The sequence below is a fragment of the Tenrec ecaudatus genome, chromosome 16 (assembly GCF_050624435.1).
Source record: "Tenrec ecaudatus isolate mTenEca1 chromosome 16, mTenEca1.hap1, whole genome shotgun sequence".
Taxonomy (NCBI): domain Eukaryota; kingdom Metazoa; phylum Chordata; class Mammalia; order Afrosoricida; family Tenrecidae; genus Tenrec; species Tenrec ecaudatus.
Genome location: NC_134545.1, coordinates 98,228,394 through 98,249,322, shown reverse-complemented (window position 1 = coordinate 98,249,322; position 20,929 = coordinate 98,228,394). Strand labels below are relative to the sequence as shown.

Here is a 20,929-nt window from a genome sequence, read left to right as displayed (position 1 = left end):
CTTTGGGGCTTTGTCCCCCAACTGGCCATGCCTCCCTCGCCATCGGAGTCCTGTCGTGCTTGCATTCCTTCCTGGGAATGCTGTGTGTCTTTGAGTCAATGGTCCAGGGGACAGTGACATCTCTGGATGCCAAGATGTATTACAAAGCCTTTCATCTCACGTGTCTGTGGTAAGCTGCTCATATCAGTAACATTTTCTTCTCCTTCCGATAAGCTCGAGCTTTGTAATACAAACTTTTCCTTCTGGGTTCTTTCTGTCCAAGGGCCTGCCTGCTGCTGGGTTCGGCCCTTGGTGGATCTGTTGTGTCTGTCTTTGTTTGGGGTGTCTTTGCTGCCCACCCCCCAGTTGAACCGGTTCTCATAACCACACACCTTTGCTTTTCATTTCCACAGATCAAGGGATCAACATTTACCGAAAACCACCCATCTACAAACAGCATGGTAAAACCCACCCCCTCCTCCCCAAGCTTCCCCTAGCCCAGACCTCTGACCGCCTCCTCTTTGCTGGCCTCTGAAAGGCTTGACCTCGCCCCCAACCCCACCCGCAACTCCCACTACCACCACTTTTGGGAAACCAGCAGGGCAGCTGGATGCTTGCTTTTATGGTCAAGTGCTCAGCTGCTAACCAGACAAGGGCAGCAGGTGGACAGCACCAGCCACTCTGAAGGAGGGGCGTGGACCGGGCTACTCCTGTAGAGGTTCACAGCCTTGAACCCCTCCCGGAAGCAAGCAGTTCTACCCTGCCCTGCGGGGTGAGGGCACGAGGAGCGGAATCGACTCAACGCTGCAGTGTGGGTTTGGTATTTGGGGACCGTGCAAGTGTCGGGAAACGGACTTTGCTGGAGGGATCGCAGACAGGTCACTTAGGTGGGGGACTTCATGCCCACTTCTGAACCCCTGGGGCCACAATGGGTCATTCTTTTTGCAGAGAGAGAGAGAGACGCCGCTTCCCTAACAATTTGCAGCCATCCTAACAAGGCTTTATCCGTTGTTGTTTTTGCCATGAACTAGCTGCCAGCCTCCGTCACCATGGTGAAGAGAGTACAGTTAGTCTCACCAGCTAAAGCCAGCCTCAGCCAGCCTCCTAGACACTCTCTGGAGACCATCTCCGCTGAAGTTAGCCATCTGACTGCCCGTTTTCTCTTTGCGGCTTGGAGCCTTCTGCATCCCGCATGGGAGTGGAGAGCAGTCCTGGCCCAAGTCACAGCTCTCTGCCACCATGGCTGTGTGACATTACAGACAGACACATTCTGCCTGTGAGAATCGGGCCGTTATACCAATTTGTACCTTCTTCCTCGTTGCATACAGAATTGTTGAGCCAGAGGCAGCTCCTTGGGTAAATCGCATTTTCTGCAGCAGCCCTGGGTCCCCCCAGGGCCTCAGTCTGCCTCACAGATCCTTGTTCAAGTGACAGAAAGCAAAAACTGACCCACTGGAGGGTGGGGGTGCCACAGAAAACCATGCACAGATCGTACCTGGAAACTTGAAGGCTGCTTTGGAACCCAGTTGATGTTAATTAGTCCTTAAGGACATAAAAATTAAATCAAGGTGAGACTATTCAAGGAAAAACAGTTTAGGCCAAAATTCAAGGGAGAAATTGAGAAAGGTGTGTACTGTCATGGTTCTAGAGCTATCTTTTTTTTTTCTCTTTTTTTTTAAGTTTTATTGCACCATATGCTTGCTCATTAAGTTTGTTAACATTCTTCTTATTTTTTTTATGGTTTAATGTCTCCCCACCCACTCATTAACACGTGAATGTCTAACTAACTACTGACTTCACCAATTCTAATGCGTAAGTACTTTTGGAAATCTTACTTTTTCTTTCTTTTAATTTAAGCATAAACTTCCCAGAGTTTTTGGTTTATCAGTTTAGAGACTCTTTTTTATTTTTAATGACAAAATCTTTAGGCTCCATCTTTCTTCACCCCCAAAAAATTTAAAAAGGAGAAAGGTGAGGTCATTGAGATTTCAGGATGGAGGACATTGGGTTTTCTACTTGCGGGGCTTATTGGGCTGCGTCTTATGCAGTGCATCATCATGTCCTTACTCTGGGCCTGTTAGAACAGAATGAAGCCATTTCATGCACCAGAAACAGAATGATTTTCTTAAACAGCAAAAAGATATATCTATGTATCTATGCTCAGGTGCATTCAGGAAATGCTAGATTTAAATGAAGCCTCATGTTGTTTTCACAACTGCAGAACTTCTCCCTCTGTCAGAAGCTGACACGGAGCATGCGTTCTCTTCCTGGCGGGCGCATTTTCTCGGGAGATTAAAGTTTCCAGAGGTCCTGGGCTGGGCCACCCGAGGCTTAACCTTGAACAATTCAAGGGAGTCGAGGCAGGCCCTGGCAGCCACTGACAGGAAGTCTGAGTTACAGCTAAAGAATCAGAAAGTTGATTCCAGAATTCAAAAAAAGGAACTGTGAAAACATCTGAGTCCCCGGGGAACAGTTTTACATGTTTGGTTAGCATGTGAGACCCTTTGCAGAGCTCATGGGAAATCAGGGACTGATCATCTTGTGTCAGGATGAGCCTGCAGCACAGTGGGTAAGGACCGGGAAGCTAACAGAAGTTTGTAGCTGAAACCCACCCATTGGGGGAAAAAAAGATATGGCGCCTGTCTGGTGTTAGCACCTATTTGGTTTTCTGTGGTCAGATCTGGGTTCCAAGCCAGTGAGATGACCTCCCCATCACCCACACAAGGGACAGCCCTTAAGGACTCTGGTAGCCAGTGGCTGCTCACAGCTGGCTCCTGCTGGTTTCCAGTGGGGGGATCATTTGTCTGTGCAGATCCTTGAACAGAATAGTCGGTCCCGGAGCTAGGCTAAATCCCTGCAAGTAGACAGGTAGTTTCCCATCCCCAGCCCTCCGAGGACTCAAGGGAGTCTGGACACCAGAAGGAACGGGATCGCTAGATTGGTGGCTTCTGGCCCACGGCTGTAAGGCCAGCCAGCCTTTAAGAATGAGTGTGTTTAAGTTAGCCCTTGATATTCTATCCGTGATTCCCACCTTCCTAATGCCACGCCCTTTCATACAGTTCCTCGTGTTCTGGTGACCCCCAACCATGAAATTATTTCATTGCTACTTCATAACTGTCATTTTGTAATCGTAATGTGTTTTCCGATGGTCTTAGGGACCCCTGTGAAAGGGTCATTAGACCGCCCCCAAAGGGGTCGCGACCCACAGGTGGAGAACCACTGTTCTAAATGCTAAATTCTAGTGTCTCATTTCTCTGGAAGACTGCTTAACCAGCAGAACTTTCTGTGGCGTGAGATTGTCCCATAACCGTACCCACCCAAGACAGTGAGTCACCTGTCACCTGTGACTCCTGAACCGTTTAAAGGCAGCCAGGGAAACTGAGGAAGGGACTGTGGCATTTTACTTCATGACAGTGAGTTTGAGCAATCTCAGCTTGCTAGATTTGGGCACCAGAGCCGGAGAGCAAGCGTTTTTTCCGATCTAGAACAGGTGTGAACGTGGGCCTTTACTGCTGACTATAAGTAAGGGACCCAGTGTCACTAGGGGCCACTGAACCACTGGGCCATGGGTGACGGTGGCCCACAGAGCCACCCAGGAGTGGGAACGTTGCCACCCTGCGAGGTGGGGCTGGCCACGTTTGCCTTGCCGGCCCGCACTGAGCGCCCCTGATTCCCACCTAGATGCAGCTGCCCTGGCAGGCCAGAGCAAGTCTTCAGAAGACATCATCAAGTTTTCCAAGTTCCCAGCAGCCCAGGCTCCAGACCCCAACGAAATCCCAAAGATTGAGACGGACCACTGGCCTGGTCCCCCCTCACTTGCTGCCGTAGGTATGCAACCAATGGAGCTACGTCAAAACGGACAGATTTCCAGGGGTGGGTCTCCCTCCAAGTGGCACTTTAAAAACTGTAGACGCAAGAAAATAGGTCCGGGGATAAGATTTTTTTTTTTTAAGTATGGTGGAGAGGTAGCATAGTGGTGGGGACACAGCCCCCTGTGATGCTGATTTGGGTGTAGAATGCTGAAATATTACCAAGCCCCAACCACTCAGGCCTTTCTCTGGTAACCCCCGCCCCCCACCCCAAGACCCAGATCCAATGCCTCACGCACAGCTTTGCAGGGGTCCCTCTCCGGCGTCAGGGTGCAGACCCACTAACTCACTCGCATTCTCACATTTGGGTGATAGCCTCAGCCAGAGCTGCGCTCCAGGTCACAAGGAGCTGGCCATGGAGTTGCCGGGCGTGCCAGCTTGCGGTTAAGCTTATTCCGGGCTCCTTCGGGGTGTCAGCTACGTTTGTTTATCTTAACAACCAGTCTGAACACTGAGACACTTTCCCCTTTCTTGAGCGATCACGAGCTTGGCTGCCGGGGCAGGCTGTCGCCAGCTGCACCTCTGCTGACACAGGGCTCGGGTGAAGTCACCTGGTTTCTCACATCCATCCTCTCCATGAGTTCTGTGCTCCAGTGTCACCCTTGAGCTGTCTCATTGTCTGCTTGGAATCACAGATCTGTGCTTTACAATTAATGTCTGTGTCTTCTTCACGGTCTTGTTCATAGGACATCACGTGATCTAAAAAAAAAAAAAAGAAGGGTATTAACCAACCCAGAGAGAGACTAATCCTGAAAAATGTCGCTGTTGAGTCAGCCTTACGGAGAGAGCTGTCTCGTCACATCTCTGTGGGCAACCTAAAAGGCCTTCAATTTTCCAAATGAACACACACACACACGTTGCTCTCAGGGTCACTTAATGAGCAGCATAAGAGCTTCAGAGGCAATGACATTTGTAGACATGGAAGGTGAACCACCCTCTGCTCATGTTCACAAGCAGGCTATTGACAAGCAGGCTCTAGCTCACGCCGACTTGAGACTTAGCTCATCCTTGCAATGTCGTGCCTGTGGGTGGTTAGGTGTGCAGGCTACGCAGAGGGCATACCAGTTGACATTTATGACTTTCAGAAGGGAGCCCGTGGTGAGCTCTGCCCCACCAACCCTTGCCCTTGAGGAAGGTCTTCGGGCCCCAGAGGTTCCCAATTTGGTCACACTGCTCAGTGAAGACAAGGCAGGCAACCATGGCAGACCGAGAGCAAGCCAGGCAGATGAGGGAGGGTGACTGGGACATTTGGTCTTGGAAACCATTATCCCTGGAGAGGTGAAAGCTCTCTGGGTGTGCCCTGAGAAGGTGGGGCCCGTGAATCTAAATGATAACAATGTGAAGACTATTAGGTTGACATTTATTTTGATGAGATTAGACAGCCTCCTCTTTCCTCACAGAGCCAGCTTAATCCAAGCAATGTGAAGAAGAGGAGTTGGGCGAGGCGGGGAAGGCGATCAGAAAGACTTCTTCATTCCCCTGCCCCTCTCCCCTTTCCCAGAACACTTAAAAGCTGTACAAGATGGGCTGTGCCTTTGAGGCTGCATGCACCGCTGTTAACTCCCTCGGGGTACAATTCCTTCCTGACCATTACCCCCCCCCCCCCCCCCGCCCCCAGGGATTCAGCAAAAGGAAACGTTAGAGATGCATCCTTCTAGAGGCACGCCAAAGAAATGCTTGCTCATGGCCACCATCAGGGTAAACAACAAGAGGAGGGTCTCGTGACAGCCTCCCCGATAGTCAGAAAAAGCGAAATAGCCCCAAACAGCAAGGCTTTGTAACCCTCTCCCAGGAGAGAGAGCAGCAGCCTGGTCGTGGTCTGCAGATGCATCTGGGTGTCCTGCGGTTGGATGTGCAGCTCGGAGACCTTAACTACTCTGTTGGTCTCCCTTCAGGAGCTCTGGCCAGTGGCTCCTCTGACAACTTAGACCCTGCCCATCAGAGAGGCCACCCAGGTTCCAAAGGGGTGACCCATCTCACAGCCCGCCCCTCCTAGCTTGCCTCACACATCGAACTGGCTTGTCACGCTCTCCAGAAAACATCCAGGAGGAGGAGAGCCCCCCGCCCCACACCCTCTTGTCGTCTGCCTTAAAATGTCCAGGAGAGCTGCTGCCTCTGCCAGTCCTAACAAAGTGGGTCCAGATGAACTGGCCCACGTCCTTTAAGATTCCCCCGTGGTAGGGCCGATGTGAGACGTCCTCTTTGCTGTGGGCATAGGGACCGACGCGAGACGCAGGTCTAGCGGCAGAGAGGAAGACGAGGAGGAGCTTCTGAGACGCCGGCAGCTTCAAGAAGAGCAATTGATGAAGGTTTGTGCTCACGCTAACCTGGTGGCTGTCACCCACGCCCAGGCTGTCATTTTCTGAATGACTTGTGTGCAAGTCCCCAAGATGAGTAAGAGGGAGCCCCAATCCTCCAGGGCCTTGCTGCCCCACAGGTGACCGAGTGGGTGCCGGCTGACCACTATGGACCATAGGCAGAGGGTCCCAGGGAAGCCACTGTGAGGCTAAAGACCGAAGGGGACATAGACCCTTGGGGCTTGGAGAGGAAGGCAGAGGGGCGCATAGCCTTAGTTATGTGGGAAGCCGATGCCAGGTGCACACGCTGCAGGTGCTTGAGGAGCAGGTAGAACCACCGTGGGGCATGTTCCTCTCCCTCCCCCGAGTTCCACCCTGCTGCAGGGCACGCCTCGGGGCTCAGCATTTCCCCTAGTCTTTCCTAGGGGTCAGGAGCCCTGGTGGCCCAGTGGTCATGCGCCGGGATGCGAGCCACAAGGTCAGCAGTTTGAACCCACCAGCCTCTCTGAGGGTGGAGAGAAATGAGGCTTTCTGCTCCCGTGAATATGTACAGCCCACCAACCCCAAAGGAGCAGTTCTACTTTCTCCTATCCAGGGAGGATGCATTCGAATCAACTCACTGGAGGTGTTTTGAGAGGGGGGAGGGTGTTTTTTTGTTCCCAGGGGTTAAGAATAAGCCCTAGCGCAGTGGTTCTCAGCCTGTGGGTCACAACACTTTTGGGGGTCGGATGACCCTTTCACAGAGGTCGCCCCATTCCCAACAGTAGCAAAATGACAGTGATGAAGTTGCAACAAAAATAATGTTATGGTTGTGGGGGGAGTCACCACCACATGAGGAACTGTATGAAAGCGTAGAGGCATTAGGAAGGTTGAGAACCACTGAACTAGCGGCTTAGTGGCTACGTGTTAGCCTGCTAATGGCAAGGTCAGCAGTTCAAACCCATCAACCGCTCCGTAGGAGATAGACAGGGCTTCTGATCCCAGTAAAGAGTCCACAGTCTTGGGAACCCACAGGAGTACTTCTGCCCTGTCCTGTAGGGTCGCCACGAGTCGGCATTGACTCGATGGCGTGGCTTTGGGGTTGGGAGAGCCTTGCCATGTCCTGCTGAGCCAGGGGAAAGGACGTGATCGGAGCAGCCCTCTTCCTCCCGCCCATCTCTAGCACAGCCCACAGAACACCTGGAGGAGGGTGGCCAGTTCGATCCTGGGGTGGAGGGGCCGCTGTAAACTCGCCCTCCACGCCCCTGGGATGAGGTCTTCCCCGGATGCTTGGCTAGGTGGGGATGTGCACATAGCCCCAGTTATCGGAAACAGGGGAGGGGGTAGCACATTTATGGCAGGACCCCTGTGCCCCCCGGACGCGCGCAGACACCCCAGGGTGGTGCTGCTGCTCTCAGAGGAGGGAGGTGGGCGCTCTTCTCTTGTAGCCCCCAGATCCGAACGATGAGCATGCAGGACGCTCCGTGTTTTAAACAAACAAAGGCATTCCCTTCGCCAAGCTCCCACCGCCAGCCTCCCCTGCCCATATCCCACACTCACACACACGCATACACACACACAGCTGGGCTTAGGGTTGGGAAACGGAGAGAGACTATTCTTCTGACCGCCTGACTTAGGGACAGGGAGCTTGGAAATGCAGCCAGTTCCTGGGGGCTTGGAATCTAAAATCGAACCTGCCTCCTGAGGAAACTGCAGGCCATGGGGCCCACAGGCCTTTGGGACTAGGAACTCGGGGCAAGGTCTTCTGAAAAGGCAGCTGCGCCTCCAGGAAAGTCACTGTAGGTAACGCCACCTTTTTATCTCCTCCCCCCTTCCCCACTAGCTCAATTCGGGCCTGGGCCAGCTGATCCTGAAAGAAGAGATGGAGCGGGAGAGAGAGAACCGAGAAAGAGCAGCCATGCTGGCTAGCCGCTATGATTCACCCATCCACTCAGGTGAGCTGCAGACCTGCCTCCCTCCCCCACCCAGAGCTGGCCTCCCATGTGCAAGGAGCCCGGTTGCCCTCCCCTGAGGAGGCAGGGCCGCTTCTGCTGGCAACCACAGGGCACATGTCGGGCAGGAGGCCTGGGAAGGGTCTATTTCTGATCCCGGTAGCTTGTAAGTTGGCTGAGGGTCGTCCTTACACGCGTGTTTCCTTGTGCTGAAAATGGGGTGGCCCAGCAGATCCCAGGAACCAGGAGAAGCCTGTCCCCAGCACGTGGCAACGTGAGCCCCTAGAGCAGCATTTCTCAAAGTGGGCAGGGGTGGGGGGTGCTGCAAAAACTGATACCAAACTTGACCCTGGATGAGGAGCCCTAGTACCAGCACTTTTGATCACAAGGGCCGAGGGGGGGGGGAGCGGAGCAAGTCTTTTTTTTTTCTGGAAAGGAGGCGGTAGGCCAGGTGGGTGTGGGAACCTGTGTTGTGGAGCAAGCATCTCCGAGGTAAGCCACCGAAAAGGAGGTGCTGCTCAAGAATGGGGCGCTGTACCGAGCAGAGAGAGCATTGCCAAAGCACAGCGACTTCTCGTTAGGGGGCTCAGTGGCGCCTCTGCGGATTGCCGGAGGTGTTCTTGACCCTTAGTGGGGGGAGATTATGGACCCCCCCCCCCCGGTGGAAACAACCCAACAGTGTATCTTGCCCTGCTCATATTGGTCAGAAGCCAGTTCTCTCGTGACCCACACAGTCTGTTTGCACATGTTCTGTATCTGCAACATCATCTTCTGTCCGAAGGGTGCCCCTGCTAACTAGTACTTAATCTGTGCTGCATGCCAGAAGACGACACTGTAGCTCCTGCCCTCGTTATGTAGATAAGGAAGCGGAGGTTTCAGTAACGTCTTCAATGTCACACAACTGATAACTAGCAAGGGTGGGGCTTGAGGAGTCCAGGAACGCTTAGGGCCCACAGTGTTTACCTAGGAGGCCCAGTCCTCCTCCTAGGAAGGTCAAGCTTCAGAGTTCATCTGTACAGCTCCTCTGGGAGTCTGTCCTGTACAGGTGTGGAACAAGGCTTGAGACAAGGTTAATACCAGGCCCAAGGATGCGGAGTGGTGGTGGTGGTACCATTGAGGTTCTTACAACCACCCTAAGACCAACGGAATGGACTACTGCCCGGTCCGGTGCCATCCTGACGGTGTCTGTTATGTGTCAGCCCCTTGCTGCAGGCACCATGTCCATCTGTCTCCTTGCAGGCCGTCCGTCTTTTGCCACTGGGCCGGTATTTACCAAGCACAATGTCCTTCTCCATGACCGGTCCCTCCTAATAACATATCCAAAGGATGTGAGATGAAGTCTCACCATCTTTGCTTCTGAAAAGCATCCTCTGCCCGGCTTTCAAAGCCTAGCATCCGGGATCTTGATAGGTGGGATACCTTTTCCCAAGAGGTCCAACCGTGTCTGGCCACTAGATCTTGATCGTTGACACAGCTGATGTTCAACGGCTGGGCTCAAAGTCTTAAGCTGAGAATTAATGACCTTGGGCAAAAGGCAGAGCCCCCTTTCCCCATTTCCTCTTCTGCCAAATGGAGGCAGTTGTGACACCAGACTTGTCACGGGGAGTCGCAGCATCAAGCACACCGAGCCGAGCACTTAGATCATTCCAAAATCTCCAGGAAGCTTCAGACCTACCCAAAGGTGCCCATCCTTCTGTCCCCACCGCTCCTTAGTGATGTCACCGGCCACCCACTCAAGGCACCACACAAAGATGGCGACGTGTGGGGGAAGACTTGAGCCTGTGCCGTCCCCTTTACCTTACCAAGTGAGAACTTGCATTCTGCAAGGCAAATCTCCATTGGAGGATCGACCTGCTGTTCCAAACCTTTGGTCTCTTCCCTTTTCTTGCAGCTGCACATGGTCCATCCTCCAAAACCGCATCCCTCCCAGGCTACGGCAAAAACGGGCTTCACCGGGTAAGAGTCCTCCGACCCCCAACCCACCGACTTGGGCTGCAGCCAATCCGGTCCATTCGGATACTCGCCTCAGCCCTGTTTCAAGCGCTGGCCTATTCTCCGACTGTGTCGGACCCTTGATCTCAATGTGGGAATCTAATGAAAATGACCATCGACCCCACCTCCTCCCGGTTCCCACTGGGTGACAAGCCAGATCCAAGATGTCAGTTGAGAGGCAGAGCCGTTGCCTGTAGACAAAAGACGCCGGGGGAGCCAATAGGAAGAACTAGATTAAATGATTGCCCCGTAAGGCTGCATCACATGGTTGTAGAGTGAAGACAATTACAATCAAATCAAAAGCAATGGCTTGAGTCCGTTCTCTCTGCTGTAAGAGAAACAGAGGCATTTGTTAACATCCCCCCCCACACACACACACAAAACAAGGTAAACAAATGCCATGAGGCTTTAAAGGAAAACTATCAGCAGGAGATACTTGCTCCGTTCGCTGGCATTAGATGTTCTACAAAAGACCGAGATCTGATGGAGCGGTAAAAGAGGTGCCATTGACCTTGGGAACTGAGGAGTAGACTCCAGTGCACTGTGAACCTGCAGGACGGGGCTTGCTGGGCTGTCACCATTCCAGAAGCAGATTAACACATCTTTCTCTCGAAGAGGCTGGGGTGGGTTTAAACCGCCAACTTCACATCTAGCAGCTGCACACTTAACCTCTGTGCCACCAGGGCACCTCAAAACATCAAAAACTCACTGCCAACAAGCCAATTCTGCCTTGTAGTGACCCTATAGGACAGGGAAGAATTGCCTGTCTCATCTTTCTCCCTTGGGACATAGATAGCTTTGCCTTCCTCCCTCAGAGCAGCTGGTGGTTTTGAATTGCTTACCTTGCAGTTAGCAGCCCATCACATAACCACTACACCACCAGGGCGCTTCAGGAAAGGAAAGGATAGCCCCGCTCCCTCCCTCCCTCCTGCCCCAAGATGGTTGCTGAGAAGGCTCTCTGACCATGCCTTTCCCCGTTGCAGCCTGTCTCCACAGACTTTGCACAGTATAACAGCTACGGGGACGTCAGTGGTGGAGTCCGAGGTAAGGCTCCGCGGCCAGATGGTCGACTGATGCTGGCTGCACCCTCCCCTCGCAACCACGCATGAGTCACGGGGGGAGCATTTTGGACGTTGTGAATAAAGCAAGGGTTTCTATTGGGGTTCCCACAGCTTTCTCATCTGACCACCTCCTCTCCTCTCCTTTCCAGACTTCCAGGTACGGGACCCTTGGCCTTCCTCATGCCAGCCACGCCAGCAGGAAGGCCCTCCTCCAGCCGGCCCTGCTGCTCTGGGGAAGGGTTTCTCTGTAGAAGATGCTGATTGGGGTGGAGGCGTGTGGTCCATCCCATGTCCCCAGCCGGGAGGAGGAGGGAGCAGGCAGGCCTGGGGCTGGGCTGAGGCTGCCCCTGTAGGCGCTGGGGATGGCATGAACCAAACCAGATGTTGGAGGACTTCCACTTTGGCTTTGGGGAGTCATTGGTGGAGAAGAAGTAGACCAGCAGGGAGAGCTGCCCCCCCACCCCCGTTTTCATTCCAACCACTCAGCACGCTCCGTCCTCCTCCCCCTTGTCTGGTCCCAGGTGAGAAGTTCATGCATCAAACAAGGGGAACGGGCAGTCTGCCCAAGTACCACCGCTCCCTTCCTAGAGCCTGAACCTCTTTCAGGGGTGATGGAGACTGAAGAGAAGAGGCGTAAGACAAAACCAATGTTTTAACAGTAGACCTGGCCATCATTTTTGTTTGTTTGGGATCTTCCAGATACTTCCATACAAGAAGCCCACAGCCAGCAAGGAGTGACTGGCTCCTGAACCAGGGTCTCTCCCGCCTTAGTATGAAGCAATGCTCCCACCCTTACTCAGCAAGACTCTTGTTTTGGAAAATACATAGGAATCAAGATGGCGTATCTAGGAAGTGGTGGGGATTAGAGACCTGATTTGGGACACTTGGGAGCCCCAGAGCCCTCTTCTCAGGTTTCTGAGTGGCTCTGTACTCCCCCTGATGCGGTGTTCCTATTGTAGACCCTCCCGGACGGCCACATGATGCCCGGGATGCGGATGGACCGGGGAGTGTCTATGCCCAACATGTTGGAGCCAAAGGTAAGTGCAGGTCTTCTCTTGCTGCCTCTGATGCCGGGGTGATGAGCCAGCACGGAGCCTCCTACAGGCCCTGGTTTCCTAGCTTCTCAGAGGATGTGCCCGCCGGAACTGGGATGGTACATTTGGCGAAGCCATGTGACAGAGCATCCTGCCATTCCCCCAGTCTTGCCACATTGTGCCAGCAAGTTAAGCTCACCCTTGGGACTCAGTGTACAGAGAAATACCCGCACACCTCTCCCTGTGACCATGGCATTGCTTAGTCCCGGCCAGAGGCAGAGTGCTCCAGCTAGGGGACTGTGGTCCAGTTTCAGATGAAACGTCTTGTGTGCAAGGAACCGCTTCAGTCCTGGGCTCCCAGGCAGACCTCAGCTCCGGAGGACCCCGAGCCCCCAGAGGTGCCACAGGCTCATGCTGTGCCCGTATAGCAGCCCAGGGACGCTGCTCTAGAGGCTCAGCTCGCTGCAGGACTCACGAGGCAATCCTACGACGAGTTTGTTGTGCAAAATTATCCTGCCAGACAGCAGCAGCATGTGAAAGACATTAGGACCTGTTATTCCCCCCTCCCTCACCACCACCTCTCCCTCTAGCTTTCTCTCTCTCATAGCTATAACAACCCACTTGCCATCTTAAACATTGTTGCCATGTTTAGCAAGTAGCTGGAAGGAGACAGTATTCATGGTGTGTGTACTGCAGCAACCCCAGCATGTCCACTAAATTACCAGTCATCACCACTGCCCGTTTCTTTTTATTATTAATAATAAATCATTTTATTGGGGGCTCTTGCATGTAACAGTCCACACATCCATTCTATTAAGCAGATGTGTACAAATATTGCCACCCACAGTTTCAAAACAGTACCTGTCTTCTTGAGCCCCTTGCTATCAGTTCCTCTTTTTTTCCCCTCCCTCCCCCATCCTGCCACCCTCACAAATCCTTAGTATATTACTGTGTTAGTCTGTGTAGACTAGAGAATCAAATCCAGGGAGACTCTCATATGTGAATAAGAAAGGGATTTATACACAAGAGCAATTGAATATTGAAAAAACATCCCAGTACGGTCCAGATTAAGTCCATAAATCTGATATTAGCCCATATGTTCAATATCAATCTATAAAGTCCTCTTCAGACTCACAAAACACATGCAATGGTGCTGAATGCAGGAAGATCACAGGCCAGTGGGTGGGAAGTCTTGTGGATCCAGTGGCCTTCTAAGCATCTCAGCACTGGCAGGGGTCTCCATGTGGCTTCTTTAGCTTCAAGGCTCTAGCGTAGTTCCATGTGTCTTGTCAGTGGAGCGTCTCTCAGGGAGTCAGCAGAGAGAGAAAGTGTCTCCTGAATCCAGGAAGGAAGACAGGAGTTCCCAGAATCCTCAGGACAAGGCCATGACCACACAGAGGCCTTATTGGCTGTGACCTGATTGACAGACTAGACTCCACCCCTTCACTCTTAATCCTCTCAAATTCCAAATGGACACCAGATTATGAAACTACCACAATTATGTAGTATTATTTATACATTTCGTACACCACCCCTTCTATCCCTTCACCTACAATCCTGGCATTCGTCCCCCTTGAGGGGGGTTATTTTGACATTATTGCTATTAGTTCCCCATCCCCTACTTCTCCCCGCTTCCCTTCCCCACCCTCCTAAAGTCATTATCTATCCTGAATTCCATAAATTGAAAACTCTATACCAATGTATGTGTACTGGACCAGCAGGATTTGCGAGGTAGGATTGAGATCGTAATAGTGGGGCAGGGGTGGGGGTGGAGGACCAAGGACGTAGAGAAGTGTTGTGTGTTTCAAACTTAACAGAGACTGTGCCCCAGAAACCAAAGCCCCCTTCCCTACCTCTTGCCAACCTCTGGGAACCCTGGCAGCAGTTGGCTTCACGGTTGCCTCTTCTCTGCGTTTGTTTCCAGTGGGCAGGAACAGGCGACAGCTGTCTCGGAGGCTGGCTTCCTTCGGGCAGTCTGTTCTTCTAATGTTTGGCCCGATGTCCGTCCCAGGATCAGGACTGCCAAGTAATCAATTCTCTCGGGATCCCTGCCTTCTTTGCTGTTGTCTCAGCCACACAGCTCTCTAAGGGCAGAGAGAGGCTTGTGTGGGGAGTCAGGGGTGTGTCAGGCAGCATCCCTGCCAGTGGGGCCCCTGAGGGAGGCTCACCCACGGCTCCCCTGCCCTGAGGATCTCCCAGAAGGTCTGTCAGGGCTACAGTGGTTCTGTGCATCAAAGGAACAGGCCGGTCCCAGGAGAGATGATGGTCTTTTCTTCCGCAGATCTTTCCATACGAAATGCTCATGGTGACCAGCAGGGGGCGCAACAAAACCCTACGAGAGGTGGACAGAACCCGGCTGGAGGTAACATCACTCCCACATCCTCATCCATTCATTCCCTGTCCATGTGTGATCTCGGCAGGGAGAGCAGAACTCAACAGGATAAAAAGGATCCGCTGATCCTGCAGGGAAGCCTTGAGCGCTTTGAACTGAACTCAGTGCCACAGGTTTCTGAGGCTGTAAGACTTCAAGTGTAAGCCCTGATGGGGGCCTTCGTGGCGTAGTGGTTGCACGTTGGGCTGCGATCCTCAAGGTCCAAAGTCTGAAGCCACAAATTGCCCCTCAGGAGACAGACTGGGCCGGGCTCTCTGTTCCTGTAAAGAGTTACATGCTCTGAAACTCACAGGGACAGTGTTACCCCATCCTATAAGGTCCCTGTGAGCCGTCATCTTTGTAAGATTAAAAGCCTTCTCTTTTTGCCCCCCCCCAGCAGATGATGGTTTCAAACTGCTGACCTTGAAACCAGCAGCCCAGCAGACCCAGATGTACATAGAGATGACCCGAAGCATGGCTGATAGTCTTTTTCTCTGGGAATCCCTGGTTGTCCCAATTATGGCCATGGAGGAAGAAATGGGCGTTCTGATCCCTGGCAGGTGTCCCTAGGTCCCTGTCGGGAGGGCACTCTCCCCAGGTAACAGGGTTCACTGGACCCTGTCCACATTCCTTGTGGAAGGGTTAGCTGCGTCCACATGCCTAAAATCTCCTCAGCCATGGATGACTGCTCTTTGTTTATTTCCACCCGAATGATTTTAATTAAGAGAAACTGACTGCCAGCCTCTTAAAGCATGATTAGTTTTCCTGACCAAGTATGAGAGCTGAGTCTGACGTAGGGAACGAAGCCTCCCTCCCCTACCTCCCAGGGAATGCTCCTGGGGGTGGGTGGGGGGTGGATGCCCCAGGCCTGAAGCTTTCCAGCTGCCTTGGCTTCCTGCAGCTTCCAAGGACTGGAAGTAGTCACTTCCAGAATGTTGCATCACTTCCTGTCCTCCTCACTAGGAGCCCTGGTCATGCTGTAGATTAGACATTCGGCTGCTAACTACAGGTCAATGGTTCAAATCTACCAGCCACTCTAGGGGAAAAAAGTGAGGCTCCAGTAAAGACTTATAGTCTCAGAAATCCTCTAGCGTAGCAGTTCTCAAACTGTGGGTCCCGACCCCTTTGGGGGTTGAATGATTCATAACAGTAGCAAAATGACAGTGATGAAGTAGCAACAAAAATAATTTTATGGTTGGGGGGGTCACCACAACATGAACTGAATAAAGGGTCGTGGCCTGAGGAAAGTTGAGAACCACTGCCAGAGAGTCACTGTGAGTGAGAATCGACTCAATGGTGGTGAGTGTGCTTTGGGTTGGGGGCTCCCCAGGTGGTTCAAAGAACCATTGACACTCTGCAACTCATTGAGACATTGGCGGTTCACACACAATGACTGCAAAGAAGAAAGGCCTAGTGATAATTCCAGCCAGAACACACCCCCCTTCCAGGACTCAGTTCTACTATAGCATCGCCTTGAGCTGGAAATCAACTCAGTGGCAAGGGGGGAGCGGTGGGGTCAGCATCCTGATTGGTTCTCCTTATTGGGGTGGTGATTACTTCTCCGTCATCTCTGTGATCTGGTGGGAGGACACCTGACCAGGTATGGAGCCCAGGGTGCAGGGCCTTGAACCAAGCAAGCCTCAGGACTGGAGGTCAACTGCTCCCTAACCATCCCCCCTTGCTCTTGGAAAAGATCCCCCATACACTGGACAGCTGCTGCCTGGTGTTCTCACAGCCATCAGCACTGACCCTGCTCCTCTCCCTTCTTGCAGCGCCACTTAGCCCCCGAGGTGTTCCGGGACGTCTTTGGGATGTCCATCCAGGAGTTCGACAGGCTGCCCCTTTGGCGACGCAACGATATGAAGAAGAAAGCGAAACTCTTCTGAGGTCCCCCTTAGAAAAGGGGAGCAAGGATGGCGGGGACACACTGGACGTAGTGAACTAATGACCCAAAACTTGATGGGAGACTTTGCAAACCTCCATTGCCCAGCAACGAGAGAGGGGAAGCCGACACTTGAGCCACCCAACAGCAGGCCTCCCCCAGGAGCAAGGGTAGAAATCTCTCCATTCTCAGACTCAGCAGCCCTGCTCACGTGTGACCTTTCTACACCAACTTACTTCGGAGATGCAAGCGCCTTCCTCCTCCACGTCCCTCAGCTGCCGTCCACCAGGAGCGCTGCCTGTCGGGAGAAGAGCCAACAAGTGCCCTTAGGGGGCTTCCCACAGGGTCGGGGGGGGTGGGGGTCACGCAGAAGCAGTTGAACTCACGCCAAAGTATGGCTGCTGATTCTGGAGCTTGAGGGCCAAGAAGACGGAGCACCAGACACCTGTCCCTGTTGCCCTGCCCAGGCTCAGCCAGAATGGAGCCCCATAGCCGGGCAGCCCCACGTGAGCTGCTGTAGAAATTGGGTGACGGCCAGCTCCTGGTTGTCTTCTGTCTGCTGGGCTAGGGCTGACGAAGGACCTGGCTATCCGTTTGTTTTGTGGGTTTTGCTGTCTGTTTCTGTTGTTAAGAGAAGGAAAGGGAACCCCCACCACGCAGGTGCGCCGGGGCCCCCAGCTCTTCAACGAAAGGACAGGGGCTCGCCTTCAGGCTGGCAGTCTTGCTTGCTGCTTGGGGAAGCCTGGAGCACTCTTGGCCAGAGACAAGTCTGACGCCCTCCGCTCTGTCCCCAGCCCCTTGCGCAGCAGGGTTGTCCAGGGTTGATCTTGTGTGTGGAGGTTGTTCCCTGGGAGGCGAAGGAATGGCATGTTTTCTCTCTTTTCTCCCAGTCCCTACAACTCCAGGTAGATGACTTTCAACAGATTGGATCTGGCCTCTCTAGCTTTCCATCTGGCCGAGCCCTGTGTGGGTGTGCACGTGCATATGCGTGTGCATGTGTTTGTGTGCACGTGTTACACTTACCCACGGGAGATGGATGAGTCTGCCTGTGCTTGAGTCCTGATTCTGCTTCAGTGTCTGCCCCACACCCCAGTATCGAGCCTTAGAAAGGGCCCCGTGCCCAGGTGCAGTGCACCTGACCCTCAAGATCTAGAGGAGGCTCCACCTACCACACACCTGTGCTAGCTGTTTCACTGGGGCACAGAGTGGCCCTGGCCAGGATCAGCCTGAAGACTGGATGTAAAGCCAGGGAGTATGCGGGGAATCAGAGCATCTCAGCAGGTCTCCATACTTGGCCACTTGAGAGTCCCTCCTGAGCCTCAGCCATCGCCAACACCCATGCCAAGATGGCCCTGGGACTTGAACAGGAAGCGAACTGGTGGTGGTGACAGTGTCCACACAGGCACATCCATCCTCCAGCTCTTGGCTCTGCTCGGTAACTCCAGGCAGAGCAGCAGCCTTGGAATTGCCCTCAACCATCGCCGATGGCCGAAGCCCAGGTGTGCTGCCCCTTGGCACAGAGCATCAGCAGCAGGGCAGCTCCTGGTCTATCAGGCGCTGGTGGTCACAAGCCAGGGGACTACTGGCTGCAGGGCCACTCTTCAAGATGCGGGGGGGTGGGCACTGGGATGACTTCGCAAGCTCTGCATAGTGAGGACCCTCCTCATGCTGGTGTGCGTGTTCGCATGTGTGTGTGACTGGAGAAGCCCCCCTGCAGCTTGCAACATCACCCCTTCATAGGCCATTCGCCTCTTGTCTCACCCCCTCTCTGACCTCTCCCGAAGCTCTCGAGCCCTGTCCTTGGGGCCTCACCCTTCCAGCTGTTTGCAGCATGAGAGTGCAGAGCGCTGTGACCACCCGGCCTTTCCCTACCACCGCCAGCCCCAGTGATGGCCAATCGGGCCCCTGAACTAGGCTGGGAGAGTGGTTCTGTTCACGGTGGCGGTGGTGGGTGGCGGTGGGGTGGCACTGGTTGAGGAAAACCCAGCCCGCCCTTGCAGAGCAGATGTCCATGCAGGGAAACGAGGTACGTGGGAAACGGGTGCCATCAGGTGACTCGGCCACGATGCCTGCCTATAGGCGATGGTGGGAGCTGTGCCCCAGGCTCAGGACTGAGTAAAAGGAGCAGCAACTTTCCGAAGGCAGCAGAGAGCCGGGCTGGGAGCCTGAGAGGCCAGAGGGCACTAAGCAGTGCCATTTCCTAAGTGTGCTGCCTGGAGTGAAACCACATTACTTGTGTCTTGAGCTTGGTTCTGTGTCTAAGCTGGATCGGAGGTGGTGGGAAGGCCTTGCTTCCCTTTCGAGCATGACAGCTACTGGGCACGCCCACCCTCACAGATGTACGGCCAGAGCCCACGGTAGCTTCCCATCTACCAACTGAGCATGCTGAGCAGGGAGGGGGCAGCAGGCATGTGAACACATGGTGGGCTCTCTGGAGAAGACCCCAGGGTAGGGAGCAGGGTATAGGGGGCAGCCTGTACTGCCTCCCCACTCAGTGTCCCTCCCTCCGTGCTGTCACCTTGGGCTCAGCACAGGTGTCCTCCAAACGGCCTGGCCACAGTATCAGAGATGACTGGTCTCCCGAGTGAGCCCTGCCCCTTTGGATGGTGAACTTGGATAGAGTCTGGAAAGGAGGTCTGTGGGCAGCGAGCTTCTGGATCCTGAGATACCATGGACTGGATAAAGGCCAAGAGCACATCCTAGGTGGGAGGGCCAGGGCTTCCTTTCCAGTTTCTCCCCAAGGAGCCTCCTAAGTTATTTATTGCATCTTTGGAAAGCCCGCACGGCTGGCCTTGGGCTGAACGGTGAGGTGTTCCGAACGTGACTTCTTTGAAAACACAAAGGACAACCTGTTCTCTGAAACCTCAAAGCCAAAGAGCTAGAGCCGGTGGATAAGGTGCAAAAGAAGTCTTCATCTCTCCCTGTCTACATCCCCAAAGACTACTGTCCCCACGTTGAGCTTCCTCTGTAGAAGCAGGGGCCCAGAAGGCGGCCCTTCCGCTTTCCTCATTGCCCCTCAGGCTGTCGGATCCAACAGCCCCTTAGGAATGGTCCTGCCGGTCTCGATTCTAAAACTCACCCAATTTCTTTACACTGCGAAGCAAACACCTTTTTCTAAACAAATGCTTCTCTGATGATAATATAACACAAGTGCGCTTTTGCAAATTAACACCCACCCACACCCATACCCACTTCAAAGGAACCACTTTTGACTAGGTAGGTCTTTTTTAAAAACAGCTAGCAAAACAAGCTTAGCACGAAGCCTTCTCCGACAAGCTGACCTGGCAGGTGGCCTGGGGAAGAGGCTTTGCGTCATGGGGAGTTTCTGTTTCTCCCTCAGCCCAGTGTAATTGGTGGCCAACTCAGATAAGCAGGTGAGGAAGGGGAGGTAGGCCTTTCAGCTGAGTGACTCTTCCCAAACTGTGTGCAGCAAAATTAAATGACTCCTACCTTTTCAGCAGCTCTGTCTTTGAGTGCTGGGTGCCAGCCTTCCATGGGACTTCCTAGACTCTCAGCCTCGGCCAGGGGATGGGACAGTCTACAACTGAGAAAGGGGCAAGCCACACCATGACTGTTTGCATACATGATCATCTCAACCCTGAGAACTCGTCCTGGTCCCCAGGGGCGTGGTCTCTGTAAACTCCCCACAACAGAGTACCCAAGGGAGCTCTTGGGGGTCATTCATTGTGAGTTGGCTTTATGGGATTTTTGTCTTTTCAAGTGAGGAAGACCTATTGTTCTCCCCCCCCTTGCGCCTCCCCCCTTCCCCAAATCCGAAAGCAAACATTTGGAAGACCCTCTTGGTAAAAGCCGTCATGTCCCCGTGAACGTTGAGTGGTTGGTTGTCCGTCTGTACCAAGTGCCACGTGCTTGTCTGCAGAGGAGGAAGGGGCCGGCCAGGTTCCAGCTTGCTGTGCTTTGCAGGCCCCCCACCTGCCCACACCACCCCCATCGCAAGCCGCCGCTGCCCCTGCCGTACTCTGACACCATTGTACTCTGCATCCCTGGTGTACCCAGAGCCACGCCATGAATAAAGTGTGCTCTATTCGTAAACGCCTCCACTCTGCTTCGTTTCTGGTCCCTCTGCTCCCGTGAAAGGCCTACACTGCGTATCAAAGGCACCGACCTATCTGCTCATAACAAAAAAACTATAGAAACACAACTTCATGACAATGGGATAGTCCAGGCTGTTCACTTGGCTCAGTAACCCCGACCTTGTTGGCAGAGCCAACAGAGGCATTACCTGTGCCCATCTAGCTAGGAGTGGTTTTATTTATGGCGATAGAAGGCGGCAGCTTCATCCTCAGGTGAGCCTGGGGCGGTACAGGGCGTTGAGGCAGGTTTGAAGAACAGCTTCTATAGGCCACGGTGAGTGCTGGCCATTTTGATAAATCAAAAGCAATTGGGGTAAAAGACATGGCTCCTGTCTTGGAGCGCCCCTGAATTGCCATATGCCCCCGAGTCTGTGCAGACCCGTAGTGGCCCCTACAGGACAGAAGATTGCTCCCCAGAG

General features: G+C 53.5%; 1 protein-coding gene across 1 annotated transcript in view; it reads left to right on the top strand.

The window, feature by feature from the left end:
- Positions 1-20,469, top strand: part of ABLIM1 (actin binding LIM protein 1) — a 232,406-nt gene extending 211,937 nt beyond the window's left edge. The window contains exons 14-23 of the mRNA XM_075534800.1: positions 393-440; positions 3,661-3,807; positions 6,066-6,157; positions 7,968-8,079; positions 9,968-10,032; positions 11,052-11,112; positions 11,279-11,286; positions 12,089-12,166; positions 14,445-14,525; positions 16,307-20,469. Coding sequence (XP_075390915.1) covers positions 393-440; positions 3,661-3,807; positions 6,066-6,157; positions 7,968-8,079; positions 9,968-10,032; positions 11,052-11,112; positions 11,279-11,286; positions 12,089-12,166; positions 14,445-14,525; positions 16,307-16,420 — 806 coding nt within the window. The 3' untranslated portion in view covers positions 16,421-20,469. The remainder of the gene's footprint in view (positions 1-392; positions 441-3,660; positions 3,808-6,065; positions 6,158-7,967; positions 8,080-9,967; positions 10,033-11,051; positions 11,113-11,278; positions 11,287-12,088; positions 12,167-14,444; positions 14,526-16,306) is intronic.
- The last annotated feature ends 460 nt before the right edge of the window (positions 20,470-20,929 follow it).